The 17,146-nt window shown below is 39.3% G+C and overlaps 1 protein-coding gene across 1 annotated transcript; it reads right to left on the reverse strand.

Moving 5' to 3' along the window:
* Positions 1-1,549: 1,549 nt before the first annotated feature.
* LOC135459600 (fructose-1,6-bisphosphatase 1) lies at positions 1,550-11,365 on the reverse strand. The gene is made up of 7 exons (XM_064735805.1): positions 11,147-11,365; positions 8,558-8,720; positions 6,818-6,910; positions 5,664-5,807; positions 4,309-4,446; positions 2,950-3,069; positions 1,550-1,974 (listed from the first exon to the last, which is right to left on the reverse strand). Exons 1-7 carry the CDS (start codon positions 11,314-11,316, stop codon positions 1,783-1,785), a joined length of 1,020 nt encoding a protein of 339 aa, XP_064591875.1. The 5' UTR covers positions 11,317-11,365; the 3' UTR covers positions 1,550-1,782.
* Positions 11,366-17,146: the final 5,781 nt, after the last annotated feature.

A 17,146-nucleotide genomic window follows, 5' to 3' on the forward strand; every position in this document is an offset into this window, starting at 1 on the left:
GCTACGTAGTTTTCCCACTGGTGGCTAGACAGAGATGTTTTTCAAATATGGGCTTACATATTACTGATTAGAAGATAAACCCATCTCACAATAGATAAATTGCTAAGTATGAAATGTCAGCCCACAGGCAAAACCAAACCACTGAGTACTGACCCAGCAAGCAGGGACAGTATTGACTTTCCTCCTATAACCTTTACATGCTGTCAGAAGGGTGTATTAAAAATAGATATATGCAGTCCAGGATTCCTGTAAAGATTGAGGGCAGAATACAGACAAGGAATTATGGTAAGCAGGCAAAAATCACTGCTGTGGATTCTGTCTGCTGAGTCATGACAACAGACTACTGAGGCACTGTAGTCCAAACTGACTACTGCCAGCACTCTCACAGTCTTTTAAGGGCTCAGGTCCCTAAAAGTTGTCTCCACTAGCAAAGCCTCATTAGAATTGACATTTTCAGTAGAAACTAGGCCATTCAGTCCTTGACAGAAACATCCTGTCCCATCAGTTTGGAGAACAGATGCATATGTACAACTGTCTAAGGTTTGCCCATATGACTCCAAATGCCCCAGCATGACGTGTCAGAACGAGGATCCTCACATTTTTGTCTGTCTGAGCCCTCACAGAGTATGCCCTTGCACTCTGGATTTCAGCTTCCCCATACCTCTCTCTTGTTTCACAAGAAGAACCACGCTCAGTCAGGCCATCTGCACTGATACAGGCAGGTTTGTAGCTCATGGCACCCCTAGACAGGACCTCCCAGACCACAAACTGAGTCAACGTATGGTGGCAGTTCACCCACAGAAACACCCACGTGATCCTTACTTTGAGTGTGGTGAAGCCAAGTGAGAAATATCAAAGATTTGCTGATTTTAATAGACTCAAAAACTGTATCCACACAGTGCTGGACGGCCCATCCAGCTCCCAAGCACTAGCGTGCTCTCACCAGCAGCATGCTCTGAGTGAGCATACTAAATGTCAGTATGCTTTGGGGGGATCTTTGCACCTCCCAAAATAACACAAAGAACATCTGGTGGAGGTTGCTAGCAATACAAAAGTTCATATTTTCATCAAGTAAGGAGGTTAATTTTTGGCAAAGATAGTCAGATTGTCATCACAGAAGAATCTGTGTATGTACGAGCTATCTACACATACTCTTTATCCCATTACAACCCCTCCGCACTAACATGTCATTTTCCATCCTTGTGTAACTGGATCTGATAGAGTCTAACATCATGTGTCAGAATTAACATACACTACTGCCCATGTTTCACAGACATTAATTCTCCATCAGAGTAACCCCAGACTGAAGTTCAGTGAGCAACTGCTGCAGTGCAGACACTGGTCTAGGAAAGGTCACTCACTGTAAGAGGCTGCCGAGTCTTCTTCCCGGGACTTTTAAAAGAGGACAGAGTTAGCTGTATTCTGATAGTCTGTAACTTATCTGAGAAAGGAGAGATTCTTTCCCCTAGATATTGAATGCACCACAGTATTTCCTTGCAGCACATGTGGCTCTTCTGTAATCACAAATGATAAATGAAAAAGAAAACATATTTTTCCATTGCTTTAATTTTAATGCTTCCTTTTATGCAATCTTTTAATGCCTTTCATTGCACAGTGCAGTTGCACAAGATTTCACTTTAAAAAAAATCTTATGAAAATATGGCTCATTTGCTCTTTTGCTACAGAAGTCAGACAGCTCAATCTCACAGTACTGCAGCATATTCTTTGGTTCAGCTGTAAGACATTTTATCCCCTGTGCACAGTGAATTCAGCAAGCTTTGTTTACTTAGCTGAATGTTTCTTGACTATCTCAAGGTACTCCTTCACATCATCAGGAGACCCCAAGACAACAGGCACTCTTTGGTGGATATCCTCAGGCACTATATCTAGTACAGCTTGATGACCAGTGGTAGCTATGCCCCCAGCCTTCTCGATAACAAAAGCCATAGGATTGCATTCGTAGAGCAGTCTCAGCTAGAAGACAAAAAGTCAAATTTGCAGAAGTCAGGCCAGGCAATGCCAAAAAACATGACATGCAAATATATTTGGCATACGATTTTAAACCAATCAATATTCTAAGTACTCTTTATTGCATATAAACATTGATGCAATAATGAAATTGTGTGGATTTTCCTTTCAAAAACACAGTGAATTCCGGATTTTCCCCAATCTGAGCGATTTCTCCATAGCCCATGTTGGCATTGTGCTATCTACAGAGAGATAAAGCTTGTATGTTAAGACACAACTGTTAATGAGGCAGACCCACATAGCACTGTGTGAAAATAAAAACATGAGCTCTGAGCTTGCCACTAGGTTTCTCTAATGAATAACTGTATCTTATCTGCAACCTGAGGCAATATTTTACGGAGAATTACAAAACAGATCAAAGGTCTTTGCTGAATAAACAGTCCCCTTGTCAGCCTGTAAGTGCGTGATCTTCCCTGACTGACCATTGTCCTGGCAGATGCAGCCAGGCACAGTTCCTCCAGATGATGTCCACACACAAGATGCAGATGGTTTTCTCTTCTCCCAGTGGGTCAACTACATTTAGGCTTCTAACAAACTACCTTGTGCTAGAAATCTCAGGGTAATGTGGATTCTTTGCTTTGTAATGTTCTACTCAGCTGGGACCAGAACCACCAGTTTTAGCTGCTATGGTGCCGGGGAGGCCTGTTTGAGCAGCCCACCCCTGGTATGGTCCAGTGGATATGTCTGCAGACAAAGAGAAGTCACTGCAGTTGAAATGGGTGAGTAGCAGCCCTAGAATAGGTGTCTGACAACAGGCTGCTGTCCCTTGTGACAGTGTGCAAGGGATGGCCATATCCCCACACACAAGAAATATAAGCTACCAAGTTACAGACCACAGGCTCTGTAATCAAAATATTGATCTTGATAGCGAACTGCCTAGATAATGAAATATTTTCTATAACTGGGCTTATTCAGGCTTACCTTTCCTTTGGGACTTTTGGAGTTAGCAGGATACAGAAAGATTCCTCCATACACCAGTGTGCGATGCACATCTGCCACCATAGATCCTACGTACCTCCCACCATATGGTGAACTGCCATCCTACAGAAAAACATTCCAATAAAAGTAACTGGACAGCACACCAGGTCAACCTCCCCCACATGCCCCTTTGGCAGTCCTAACATCTTTCATCTCCATATCGTGCTTCACTGATAAAACTCAAAGTAGTTTTGCAGAGTATGTCAGTATCCTCTTCATTTCCTAACTAGGAAAATCCAAGGAAAAGGAGTGACAGAAGACTTCAGCATAGATAAGCAGTAGTACCAAAACCAGAAAATGTATCCCAACTCTCCACTGGCTCTAACACTTGGAAAACACTACTTTTCCAGTACCAAAAACTCAAGTGCTAGGAATTTATACTGGGGCCTTGTCTTTTCTAGCAGAAAAATAATCAAAGAGCAAAAGAAGTGATCTTTATTACTTCTTCCAACCATTTTTGCCAGCTTCTGCAATTTTTTGTTAAGAAAAAGTTAATAGTTGACTTCTGATGTTGCTTCCTTATTCTGCTCCCTGGACTACATTTTAACATCTACATAAACAACAGCTTAAGCCTGGAAAGATAAATGATGAAAACATCAATCCTTTTTCAAAGCAAGCTCAGGAAGTCAGGAAGGGATACCAACACCTGACAAGAGTAGGTGTTCACATGTCATTGCCAGTGTAATAACTTCAGTGATGAAATGTGTAAGGCATGAGAACCCTTCATGGGCACTCCTTGGAGCTTTGGGCCTCCCGACACCAGGAAGTAGCACAAACACAAAGCAGGCCTCGAAACTACACTAGATTTTCAAGACAGAGGCACTCCGAGGACACAGCTCGTGTTACCAGTGCGCAATGACCCACTGCCATCTCCATGCTGCTCTCCAGCCACTCAGATGTTGCAGTGAGGAAGCAGCAATGCAACACGTGTTGATCAAATTTCTTCATCACCAGACAAGATTTCCTCTCTACTTGATTACCAAATGCCCAGTTTTGCCTCCAGCACCATTACTCAGATCCTCATTCAGGAAAAAAGATTTGAAAAAAGATTCAAACAAAGAAAAAAAGGAAGAAAGTAAAAAAATGCAAAAGAGGCGCAGTGCAGTATTGGAGAATGCTGAAATATCTGGTTATATCAACTGTTGCTTGCATTAGCAATCGTACATCAAGTTATATTTTAAATAGATAGGAAAGGAAAACAAGCTCTGAACAGTTCATGAGAGAATGAGTGATTGATCATGGAGGTGGAAATCATTAATGGTGTTTGTCATCAGAGAGTTTCTCTGAAACAGGATCTTTTACCTCAGGGAATTTCTTCTTTTTGAGATACTCTGTGATGGCAGGATCAAAATATTTAGCATAGCCTTCATTGAGACTGTAGATATTTCCCTTCTTTTTGATTTTCACATCTCTTTCCACCAAAATAAATTCTCCAATTGCCTATCAATAAGAAAGAAAAATATTTGTTAACATTAATTGCTCTCTTATTTGCAAACCAAGGCAAAATCCAATAGCATGCACAATTTAATAAAAACTTACTACCACTGTTAATTTTTTAAATAATTCAGTACCTACAAAAAAAGTAGTCTTTGCAGTCTACATGCAAGGTATTTTGTTTATACATAAAACACAGACAGAGCATGAATCCTGTCATCAAACAAGCTTCCTCATACTACCATTCCAAGCATTCTCTATTTTCTATGCCCAAAAAATGCTACTTGTAAATTTCTTTATCTCCCCATTCTTTTGCTAGACTTAGAACAATGTAAGTAGTTTCAGAACGCCTGGGAGTTTGGAAACGGAGAGTTGCTGGCTGAACCATGCATAAACATCTTCAAATTGCTGCAGATACTCTAGTTCTTTTTTGCTTGGGCTAACAGGAAGCATGTGACCAAGGGCTGGTCTGTTTATTTTTCTCTTAAGTAATTTTCCAAGTTAGTGCTAAGAGAAACGAAATAACATTCATGCATACTCAAAGTCAGATCTGTTACTTGAGTAAAGTCAAAACCACATGCATCTATTTAAGCTGCTACTAAACAGAGAGTACAAAGTTATATTTCCTGCAGCTTGATCACTGCAGGTCATAAAAATTTAAGACTGGCAGGTGGCACCCTGACTGATCACAAAGAAACAGGCCTCTAAAGCAAACTACTTTCTGCTGTGATCAACATGACTTTTGTTTTAAAACTCACAGCAAATGCATGCCAGAAGGTCACATCACCCATACACATCACTTACTCTTTTACATATCATGGTGGGATCTCAAAATACAGAAAGATGGTTAAATATTTATGCTCCTCCAGTTTACTAAGGTCCTAGCATTAAGGAAAAGACAAATAAGACTTAAAGGGTATTTTGTACTGCAGAAAACTGCTTATTTTAAATATCACATGATTGCACATGCCGTGTATTTGCTCTGCTGACTCGGCTGTCTTCCTGTTGTTCAGTCACACATGGCACCTCTGCATCAGGCAGGTGGAATGCAAGTCTCTTGACTTTATTGCTGGTGGGTTATAAGTACAAGTACATTTGTACTCCATTTATTCACGCTACCTTGAAAACCGCTCCTTTGATTGTTTTCCTAGGGTTAGACAGTTCTCATAGACAGTACCTGTCAATCCCTAACACAGAAACAAAGAAAGAGAAGATATTCTCACTGGATCCAGCATGAAACAGTTGACACCTCCAGCAGAAGTTGCCAGCACCAGCATGGTGGCACTCCCATAGAGTGCATAGCCAGCTGCCACGAGATTACGTCCAGGCTGCAAAGCATCTTTCCCAGAAGGTTCATCAGGAGACACCTAGAACAAGAAAGAGTATGGTCAATTTTACTTCATTTCTACTGCTGATACATGACAGGACTCTGGGATAGGGACAGTCTTCTGCTCTATATCCATGCCATGTGGTGGCACAAATGTTTCCATGATCCTCAACTAAGATTCCTACTGGATGCACTAATACAAATTATACATAGGATACAAACACATCGATCTAGAAGTGCACTTCTAACTAAGCCTAGCAGGAATGCAGGAAGCAGGAAAGGATTAAGGAGATAATAAAGAGCTATGCACCTCCTTGTAGGTGATGATGAACACAGCTCACAGGAAAACTCAGAGGCACAGTTGAAAAGAAATGAAACATGACTCACGGAGTTCAAAGTTGATCAAAAGTACTTGGGATTTTTTAAATTTTCTTTTGCTTCATACAAAAATGAATTTGAAAATAGCTACTTTGGGATATATGACAACATACAAAAGATGACTAAAATGGACAGTTGGGTGTGTTTTATCTGATTTGCTTTTTCCCTCATGTTGTGACCTGTAAGTCTGGTATTTCAACCTCCTTCAGACTGTGTTTCTGCCTTTCAGAGTGAATTAGACACTTCAAATGCATATGACATGTTTCAGCTCTGGTTTGTTTTTGAAGCCTGTCCTCAGGCCAACAGAACTATTAGCATGGAGAACAAGAAAACCTGAAAGCACATTCCCCAAGTAGATGACAACCACGTGGTATTTTGCCTCAACACAAATATTCATGAAACTTAAGACATGATCTTTTCCAAGGGGCAATTTCATTAGCTGGCTAATTAAATATTAGCTAGGCTTCCATGTACACATAGGTTCTTCTTCTTCTAAGAGACTAATTCAAATTCAAATTCATGTGTCTGTGAAATACTAGATCTAACTTAATGCTGGCCCTGAGTCTCTTTCGCAAACAAGTTTAGTTAGATTTTATTGTCTTCCCATGTAATTTTATTTCACCAAAAGCTGCACAATAATAGTTTTTCCTATCCTACATGAAAGAATTTTACCTTTCTATAAATTGCAAAGATGGTCCCAATGGAAACAAGACAGTCAATGTTCGACGAACCATCTAGAGGGTCTATGCAGACTATGTATTTACCCTAAAAAACACAAAAAAGGGGACTAGATTAGTGACAGCATTTATCCACTTCCTCCAAATAAAAACATTTCAGTAGGTAAATTTTCTCAGAGACTTACACAGCAATATAAGCTAAAACACCTTTATTGATTATGAAGGAACCAAATTCAAATGTCAGCAATTCTTTGGCCCAGATTTCAGCCCTTAATTACAACTGATTTGTACCAAACCAGAGGAGAAGCTGAGAAATCTTTAAAGTACATTACAGATGATAACACAGGAAAAGTGAAATTTTCTCATACACTTTTTAATGTGAGGAAAAAAAGGGAATACTTTTATTGGTTTAGTTTCATCTCTGTAATTGAAGTCAATCCTCTCATATCCACCATCTAGGCTAGGCTGCACTTTCTCTTTGGTTACAACATGTCTTTGTGAATAGTAAGGAGAAAAAACAAAATGAAGATCAGCCTTTTTCATGTAGAGCTAAAAACCATATTTTACCTCTACCTATAGAGGTACTAAAAAGCTCTTTAATGGCTGCCATGCCTAAACTATAAATTTTCCTTAATCTGTGCTCTGAAATGGCCAGGTACTACTTTAGACAGACTGATCTTACCCTGGGTTTTGGGGGATCAAAAAGAAATCTTTACCTTATTGCTGGATTAAGGAATCCAGTAGGATTCCTTAATATAGGAAATTGACAGTACAGGGAAAAGCTGAACTAACTGTACCTTTTAAATATTTTGTTCTCCCATCATTTTATTCATAGTTGTCTTAATAATAGTATGTAACAACAGTGTTCATTTGTTTTTCATTGGATTTTATCCTGCATGTCAGAAATTTAAATTTAAGTTCAGCAATGCTCTACTCTGCAAGTAGGAATTCCTGGTATGCATTGATAAAAACAGTGTATTGGCTCACATTTAGTTTAGAAAAGCATTAATACTTAGACTCCCTCAGTGATCTTTGAGAATATTTGTTCAGATCTAAGGAAATCCAATGCCTAGAAAATAAATTTTGAAGATTTCTTAACAGGGAGAGAAAGAACTGCTTAAACAAAGCAAGCCTCATTATATTCGTAAACTATGTTTTTGCTGATTGTTTTGACTAAATTTTTACTCAGGTTTTTACATGATCAGAATTTTAGCTGGGAAATAGTAACTATCCCACAACAAGCACAGGCGGGCTTGTGAATATAAAGAATAATAAATGTAAAAAATGCTCTTTTTTCATTGTTGCTGAGTCTTTCACAGCCTTCAAGGAGAATTTTCATCAATTAAAGACCTCGAGATTTGACCTGCAGAGAACAGCTCATCAGTGTCCCACTTCAAAAGGGCTTGACTGACTCAGAGCATAGTTCCAGAGATCAGATGGGGATGAATGAAATGCTTTCCCCACAATAAGCAAAAGGTGGAAGAAAAAGAAGGTGGGGAGGAACAACACCTAAAAAATAAATAAAACCAATAAACATCAGTCTGGAGAGCAGAAATGATAGAAAGAACCAATGTTGACTAACACTCTCTCCACCCATCACCTCCACCTTCATTTCCCAGTTTAGGAAAGTACCTGTTTTCTGAAACTTTTAGTTCAGTTTTACCTGTTTAGATGTGGAGTACACCTGTACAGGCTGATCTGAAATCAAGCAGGGAGAACTTTTAAAGTTACTAACCTGTTTTTCAGTTTCCACTATCACAGCATCTTTGTTTTCTTCGGACACGATAACACATGTACTGAAGGATGACTTGAGCATGTTAATCACCAGGTCATTGGAAAGAATATCCAGCTTTTTTACTTGATCTCCAGTCACGTTGGTAGACCCAGCAATTCCATAGCTAGAGCAATTGCAAGAGAGAGCATTTCATGAGAACGGAGCACTGCATCTTCTAAAGGGTTCTGTTTGTTACACCTGTAAAACATCCTGTAAACATCCTGCATTTCCAAATGACACGGCAGCTCTCTAAACCTCTTTTATATTTACTGGCCAGTGAATTCTTGCTGAGATATGTTATCATTAGCTGTGTTTGCATATCTAGAAGTTGCTAAGAAATACAAAACAAGGAATTGCATTTCAACAGTTTGTAAACTATAGTTAAACACAGCCAGACCAAGCTGTGAAGGCTGAGTTACAACTGTGCTTTTTAATAAGCACTTAAGACCTACATATTATTCCTGAATTCTAGGCTCTGCATACCCTAAAAGCTAGGAATTCATTTGAATATTTATGTTTTAAAAGCATATATATTTATATACTTTAAAAATATGAATATATATATGTGACCACACTAGTTATGCTATATCCTCTGTATGCAATATACTCCTGATGAGCAATATGACACAGAAATTGCAGCAGAAAAAGTCTGTTCAAGATAAATCAACCTATTAATGATTTAATGTTTTCAGTTTTGATTTGAAGTAAATGTCTCCTTGGGAAAAGAACTGAGAAATACAAATAAGAAATGCAAATAAAATGTTGCAAGCTAATCAGAATCAAACCATCTGGCATACGGAAATATCAGGAGACCTTATGATAGGTGATTACAGGGAAAGGGGAAATTTAGCTCTTTGAAGGGGAAAACAATAGCCAGCTCAGCACACATGCAGATGACTCTTAGGTCTTTCAGCTACAGCTCATTGATTAGGCTGAACACCGGTATTTCAGGTTTAATTTATTAACACTGAACACATTACTCTACCAATGCATTTCTTCACTTTTATGCATGAGACAAAGACCTGGCATAACTCTATGTCTTTCTCTACCTCTGTTACAGTGACCTGAATATTTTTCTGCCACTGTGAAAGTGCTTTTAGAAAAGAAGTACTTGGAACATTGTGCTTATGAGTGGAGGCACAGCAGCTGAGCAGCTTCTGTACCTCATCTTTTGGGGAATCCTGAGAGGAGGAGATGTATCAGGCATGGAACCTGCAGCTGGGAAGGGTCTGCATGTCTTCCACAGCTGTTCTGCAGCTCCCATGCTGAGCAGCACTAAGCACATAGCTGAGCCTGAGGATGCTCCAAAGAAATGGATTGCAGTGATCCCTACTCGCTCACATTCCCTGACAGCAAAGCAAAATCTCACCACCGCTTATAAAATGCAGTTCTACAGCAGGAGATGTACTGTTCAAGGAGGCTCATGAGTCCAAAGGCTGTTACCCCAGCATTGATGGAGAATGCATAGACTTGCCTTATGATGCAGGGGATCATAAGGCAAGTCTGTGGGCACAGATACCAAACCTGTGGGCAGCAGCCAAAGACACACATGTAAGGCACTAAAGGAACAGGGCCCTAAGCTTACAAATCAGATTAGAGCTGGGACACCCTGGTCTCTGTTGATAGATACAAGAGGCATATAAAAGGACTAGCACATCACAATTAAAAATTACCGCAGTTACATGCAGTCTGAAGTCAAACCAGAAAAAAAGCTCAAACATACATAAGGAGTATTTTTGCCTTTTTTCTTAATATATTTTCCTCAGAATAGCTTGTAGAGGCAAGTTCATTTTCTCTTTACAACATTTTCCATGAAGTAATGAAGTAGTCGATGTCTAAAGCCTTGACCAGCACACAACAGGGCATATGAAGATACTTAGTAATTTACTTAGTAAGTAAAATACTTATGAGGAGTAGCTACCTACAAGTAGTTTCAGGCATTTCGCATTTCAAGAGTTCCAAATTCCTTCTGATGCATCTCCAGAACAACATCCTTCTCACTGGCTGATTACAGACACTACCGTTCCTAACCAGTGCACTTTCTAAAAGCCTTAGATATCCAAAATTTCATAAAGAAAGTCTAGTTGCTATGATGCACTATGGGAAAAAACACTCTGAATTTGATTTGACACCTCAAAGGATAAAATGATGCTTTGTTATTAAGCAATACTCAATGAGCAATAATTCAGCCTTATTTTGCTAGGCTTTGTCTTTCAGTATATTTGGTCTTATGGCTTCAGGCACCTGCACCTACTGAAAGTATTAACTAAGTTCTAATATCAGCAGGCATTTCTCAAAGACTGGGCATCTTATACTGTTGAAAAGTCAAAGGACCTGGGTCACTTGGAAAAAATCAAGAAACCAAGATCCTAAAGGAGTTACCTCCACCTCTGTGCGAGAGGATGGGTTGACGCAACCCTACTGACAGGCTTTTCTGGTGAAAGAAATACCCATTCCCATCCTCATCCCGATATCCACCACCCCAGAGGCACCAGGATGCCCTGGACCCGCGGGGATGCGGAAAGGCTGGGGGCGCATCCCGGGACTCACAGGTTGGCAATGCCCGCTTTGCGGACAGCGGTGGAGATGGCTTTGATGGCCGTGCAGAGCGAGTTGAGGAGCTGCGTGAACTCCCCGGTGCCCTTCGCCCGCCTGCCCTCCTCCATCACGAAGCGGGTCATGGTGATGACATTGGTGTCGAAGGTGGAGCGGTCCGTCATGGTGGCGGCGGTGCGAGTGCGGCCGCGGCCGCCGGCACTGCCACTTGCCTCCGCGGGGCGGGGCGGGCCAGGGCGGGCCGGGGCGGGACAGGCCCGACCCGCCACCGCCGGGGCTGACCGTGAGCAAAACGATCCCACCCCTCCCTCCCACCGACATCCTGAAATATCCGCCATGGGGAATCCCCGCCGCCGCACCTTTTTTTTTTTTTTTTTTTTTTTTTTTTTTTTAACCATTTCTCGTCTCATACATTGTGCGGGGAGAAGCGAGGGGGATGCTCGGGGCACTCGTTATGTGAAGTCACGGCAAGGAGTCGATGGAGACACGGGTGCTGGTAGTTCTGTTCTAGTGGTCGCCCTTCAACGTTAACGGTCCTGAAATTGTGCCCCAAAATTCATAAGTCAGCTTGGTTTCACCACTTGATTGCAACACTCTGTGTGTGTGATCGTAGATTATAGCGAACTGCGCACAGCCTACAGAGCAAGGTCAGTATCTTCTGCTGCACAGGAATGCTCTCATCCTGACTCTTCAGTACAGGAAAACCACATATTCAGTAACCGATTCCATCAAGTATTAACTTACTCAGTTTACAGAGGTCATGTTAACCCCACCTGTCCCAGCCTTATCCAACACCATAAAAAAGCTGCAAGGAAAAAGCCCCGGGCAGCTGGACCCAATGAGACTTGTATAAAAAACTCTCCAAACCTGTTCAATAGAAAGACATAGGCTGAGTCCCACTTCAAAAGCTAGAAGTTAAAGCACCTCACACAAATACTGCTGCAAGAGAATCGAGATCCTCCCGAATCACATTTCTTTTGGTTCTAGCCTTTCTGATTTTGCAGCAAAATCAAGCAATATGTTTTGCTGCTTATGTTTGATCAGAAAAATCCAAGCAGTTGTAAAGGAAACCAGGATTGTCTAACACCTGACCCTAGATACACCCTTTTACATGATAATTTGAAAAACACAAACCTGAATACAAGTGTACTACTCAGATTTTTTTCTACTGGCTATTATTTTATATTCATATTATTGAAGAAGATGAATATTAAAAAATATTTTTCAATAGAATACATTTATGAGTTGAATAAGCACAGTCTCAAATTCTAAGGTGAAACCACAAATTGAAATAATTCCAAATGGTGTCAAACGCAGGGCAAAAGTCTTTTACAAGATGCAGATCTTTGCATATATGTACATTCTATCTTCTTGCAAAGTACATTGCGTATCTACGCATTAAATACTTGGAAGGCATGCATAAATGTCTTCTCCTAAAAGTGTAAACAACTTTGGCCTAATTTGCCCATGCCCAGTATTACAGACACTCCTGAAGATATTAGACATGAGTAGTAGTGCTCTTCTGAACAAGATATTTTAGTCTTTGGCAAGTGGTCAACAGCCAAGTATCATAAAAATTTTCTTTTAGAGGCAGGTGGGTTTGGGAAAATTTACAAAACATGGAAGGTTGCTCATTCTTTAAGGGTAAGCAATGTTTTACAACAATCTAGAGCAGCTATTGCAATCTCAGTAGTAGAGAACAGCAAATAGCAAAGGCCCAATAAAATTTTGGATGAGTGTGCTGAAACTGGGTACCCGCAAGGAGGCAGAACAGCCTGGGGATATATGACTTACAATAGCAAACCACCAAGTCTCTGATTAGGGACAATTTGTCTTAAATGCGGAGGCTCTAACAAGCACAACAGTAATCTGCAGAAAGAGCTGTACTTCAGTATAAAATAGTCCAGATCAATTCAAAATACACCTAAGGTTTTGGTATCTATGCCTGAGGATAACTAACATTTTCTATCTTACAGTTAAGATATACTGTCCTTGAGCTGATGATGAGATTTTATCTCTGAACTTTTGGGATTTGTGAGGTGAGTGGGAGATGAGTTTTACTCCTCCATTCCCACTATGAAAGACAGGTAGAAAGAATTATTGTGAACTGAAATTGCCATAATTTGAAAGGTTAGTGGTTTCAAATCTGCATTTTCTATTGGGGAGAAGGAGAATTATTTTCAGTGTATTTAGCATGTCCTTAATCTTCTGTATTTGAGGCAACTCAATAGAAGATTGAGACTAATCCTCCTCCGCACTCCTGGCCTCAGAATTTATGCATACATTGGTCATTTCTGGGATAGTACAGTTTCACTCTTAGCATAGAAATCTGACATGACATTAATTACTTAATACCAAATGGTTGAGGGTAGATAAGCCATGTAGCCCTATAGAAATCATGCTGTTTGGTAACTATAAAATTAAGATTAAAAAATTAAAAAGTAGGCTTTACATGTTGTGAACCTTTGGCTTTAGAAAACAGTAGTTAAACATTTATTGAAAATGAATCTGTGGATTGAGAAGGTCAGTTAGTACTGGTTGATTAAACATTGCTGAAACAGCTCACTTCTATACAGAAGAAAACAGGGACTTGTTTGCGCACAGATGACGTCAAGTAGACATGGTTCACAGCAGTTTTAGAACTCTAGATTACAAATCCATGTAACAACTTTGAAACAAACTTTTCTCCCAGCACATAGAATCCCAATTGCATAATTATCTTGAAAATGGGACAAACACTGATGAGAAATCCTCCATTATAAAGGTTGCCTCTTGTAGGTTCAAATGCCAGACAAAAAGACAATAGGAGTGAAACCCCTTCACAAAGGACATTTTTTTCCCCTGAAGTGTGTCCATGTGGGAAAACGAGTTTTAGATTCCACCTTTGCTGAAGAAGAACTTTCTTTGCGCAGGAATGTCACAACAGTAGAAGTTTTGTGCCGGTTGGGTGGACAGAAGGTAAGATCAGGCAAGTTACATGGAGGTGATTTGCAAGGCAATGTCACTCCACCAGTACAGGTCCTCTCTGCCGTGTGATGCCATGGTGATTAGGGCTGGAGCAGCTTCAAGGGCATAAATGAGGCAGATCCTGCCTGCTGCAAGAGATGGTGAAAGGTGAAGGTGAAAAGGGCACATATGAAGATTTCTAGATGTACAATCAATCTTTTGCCTTGTTTGTTTCAGAAAGTGCTTAATTTTGCCTATGTGAATTTCCTGTGTGAGAAAGGGTCCACACATAGTCAACAGACTGGAACAATTTCAACTGTGATAGCAAAGTACCTCTCTGGACATAGATGAAATATAAAAAGTGTCATAAACTGATGTTTAAACATAGGTAATTACGAGTACAAATTGGCTAAAAGGTAATTTCTCTGTGTGGTAGATGTAAAAGGGGCTTCATTTGATATTATGCATAGTAGTACTATAAGTGATTAAGAAGTAGAGGTGAACTATACGGTTGATGTTAATGAATGTGAAGGGATTTTCCTGTGCCTGCTGCCCTCTTGTGGGAACACTGTCAGCATTTCAGTGTGAGACCAGATCATGTGAGAGTACCTTGGCAGTATTCTGGAGGGGGACAAGGCACTTAATGTGCAGGCAGTAGGTCCTGGAAATAAAGTCTATATATCTCTGAAATACAGATATTGAACCATAAGTTTTATATCCTTCTATTTTTTACTTATTCACAAGATTCTACCAGGCAAGTAAAATTAAACAAGATATTTAATATAAGTTATTGCATTTGCTATGACTTCTCATCTTATAAAATGTATAAACTAAAAGTATTTTAAGTAATCACACCAAGTCTATGTAAAGAAAAAATAAATTTAATGCCCCCAAAAAACCCAACAACAAAACAAAACAAAATGAAACAAAATGCAAGCAAAAACAACAACAACAAAAAATCAACCAAAAAAACCCCAAAAAACAGAAAGAAACCCAAAACCACAATTAAAACCAGATAGAGATTTCAGTACTGAGAGATGAGACTTCAAAACTAAGCTAAGAAGGTAATTAAAGTGGAGTTACAATTATATAGTTATAACAGTTCCCTTTGCGGAGATAACTAACTTCTGTCATTACTGAGTGATATGTCATGATTACATGACACAGTTTGTCAATGTAACAATCAACTAGAAAAACAAAAAATATTTATTTAAAATTTCCGCTGTAAACCTGCAAAAATACTTCCATTCAAGGTGGATGGAAGAAAAACACTTCATATAGATGGTCAAACTCCATTTTTAAACCCTACTCATAGGTTAGATTGCTGGGAGACATTTTCCGTTAATGTCCTTGCAGATTTATTTGCTGCGTTAAATAAATATTTATATTGTAGTATTTCCAAGTATAATCTGTCTAGATTTTTCAGATCCTGTTCTTCTGGAAGCATTACATGGACAGTGTTACAGAGGTTCAGAGGTCCAACTCATCATTTTTTAGCTATGGTAATTTTAACTGTACATGATTCAGTTCAGAATTTCTAGATAATATGTGTTAATCAGCATAACTAAAACTGTTTTCCTACATAAAGGTCCAGAAGACTGGATGGCTTTTCCAGGTTTATTGACAGTGTGAGGAGGATCAGATCTGAATGCTTCTAGCAGTGATATATATACTATGAAGAATGATGCAGAAATGCAACATAATATCCACAAAAAAACCCGTCCTTTTGTGTAAGTGATGAAACACATGGGCAAAAAATGAATGAGTGATGGTTTAGAAGGTCATTCCCTATTCATCTCTATCATAAGTATTCTGTTCCATGCCTGAAGTACAGTCAATAAACCCATTTAAAATTACTGATAACTATTGCATTTTAAAAATCATTTTATCCATTGTTTGCATAGTTTGCCACAGCTTCTGAATTCTGAATAAGAATTAGCTAATCCTTATAATCATGTTGTGATGTAGGTAGGCTGGTAAGGAAAATCAAAGGAAAAACTTTATCCTGTGCTACAGAGAAAAATAGTGGCTTCATGAAAGCTGACTATTTACTTTGGGAATTCACTCTGTTTGAGAAAGAATGCAGGGAAAAGGGATTATGATGTATTTAACTCAAATATACAAGAAATGCATTTGCGTGTATTTTCTGTTGCTCTATGAACTTGATATTTCTTTGGAGATACAACTGTGAACAGTATAGAAGAAAGTGGAGAAGGGACATACCAAGCACATACCAGGTCAGATCCGGAGAACTGAAAAGAAAGTTGAACACATACAGCTAGGACATTACTGCAAGTTGGTATGACTTTAAAAACAGGGATGATAGGTGGGTAGCAAGAATACTTTAGGTTGCCTAAGAGTCCATTTTATTGTGACAGGATTAAGAAATAGTAGCTCAAAATCCTCTTACATTAACTAGTTATTAGGATAACTATAATATCCAGTTCTAAAGTCAGATGTTATCTTAAAACTTACCATCATTGCTGCAAATAGTCTTTCCTTACTGATGGCAGTAGTAGCAAAAACATTTCCTTTGACAATGAGAGCATCAGACACACATGGCCATTTTGTGCATCCTGTGTACAGCCTTTAGCATGTGAGGGATCTAGTCCACAACTGAATCTTGTAGGTGACAGTGCAATACAGAAAAGGCAGTCATCACTCTTGCTTGAGACACACGTTGAGCAACTTTGTCTTGACATTTGTAGTGGTTTTGGGTATATGCTTTTGTTCTTACCAAATGATCTATTGTAAAATCAAACTCACCCATTCATGAGTACATGTACAGGTTTAAATGAAAAGCATATTTTTTAAGACCACTCAAGATTCAATTTCATGACTCACACACACATGGAAGGTTGCAACTCCTGCCTTTGCCTTGCATGGTCCCAATGCCAGTTCATCACAAGACACAAGGCTGATACCCAAAACAGAGTATGTGTTAAGACAGAAAGAACTCAATCAACTAGATGGCAATGTCAGAATTAGGCTTTTGATCATTAAAAAAAAAAAAAAAAAAAAAAAAAAAAATTCCATTTGCTCAAATTC

Source organism: Zonotrichia leucophrys, chromosome Z, assembly GCF_028769735.1.
Source record: "Zonotrichia leucophrys gambelii isolate GWCS_2022_RI chromosome Z, RI_Zleu_2.0, whole genome shotgun sequence".
Classification (NCBI taxonomy): domain Eukaryota; kingdom Metazoa; phylum Chordata; class Aves; order Passeriformes; family Passerellidae; genus Zonotrichia; species Zonotrichia leucophrys.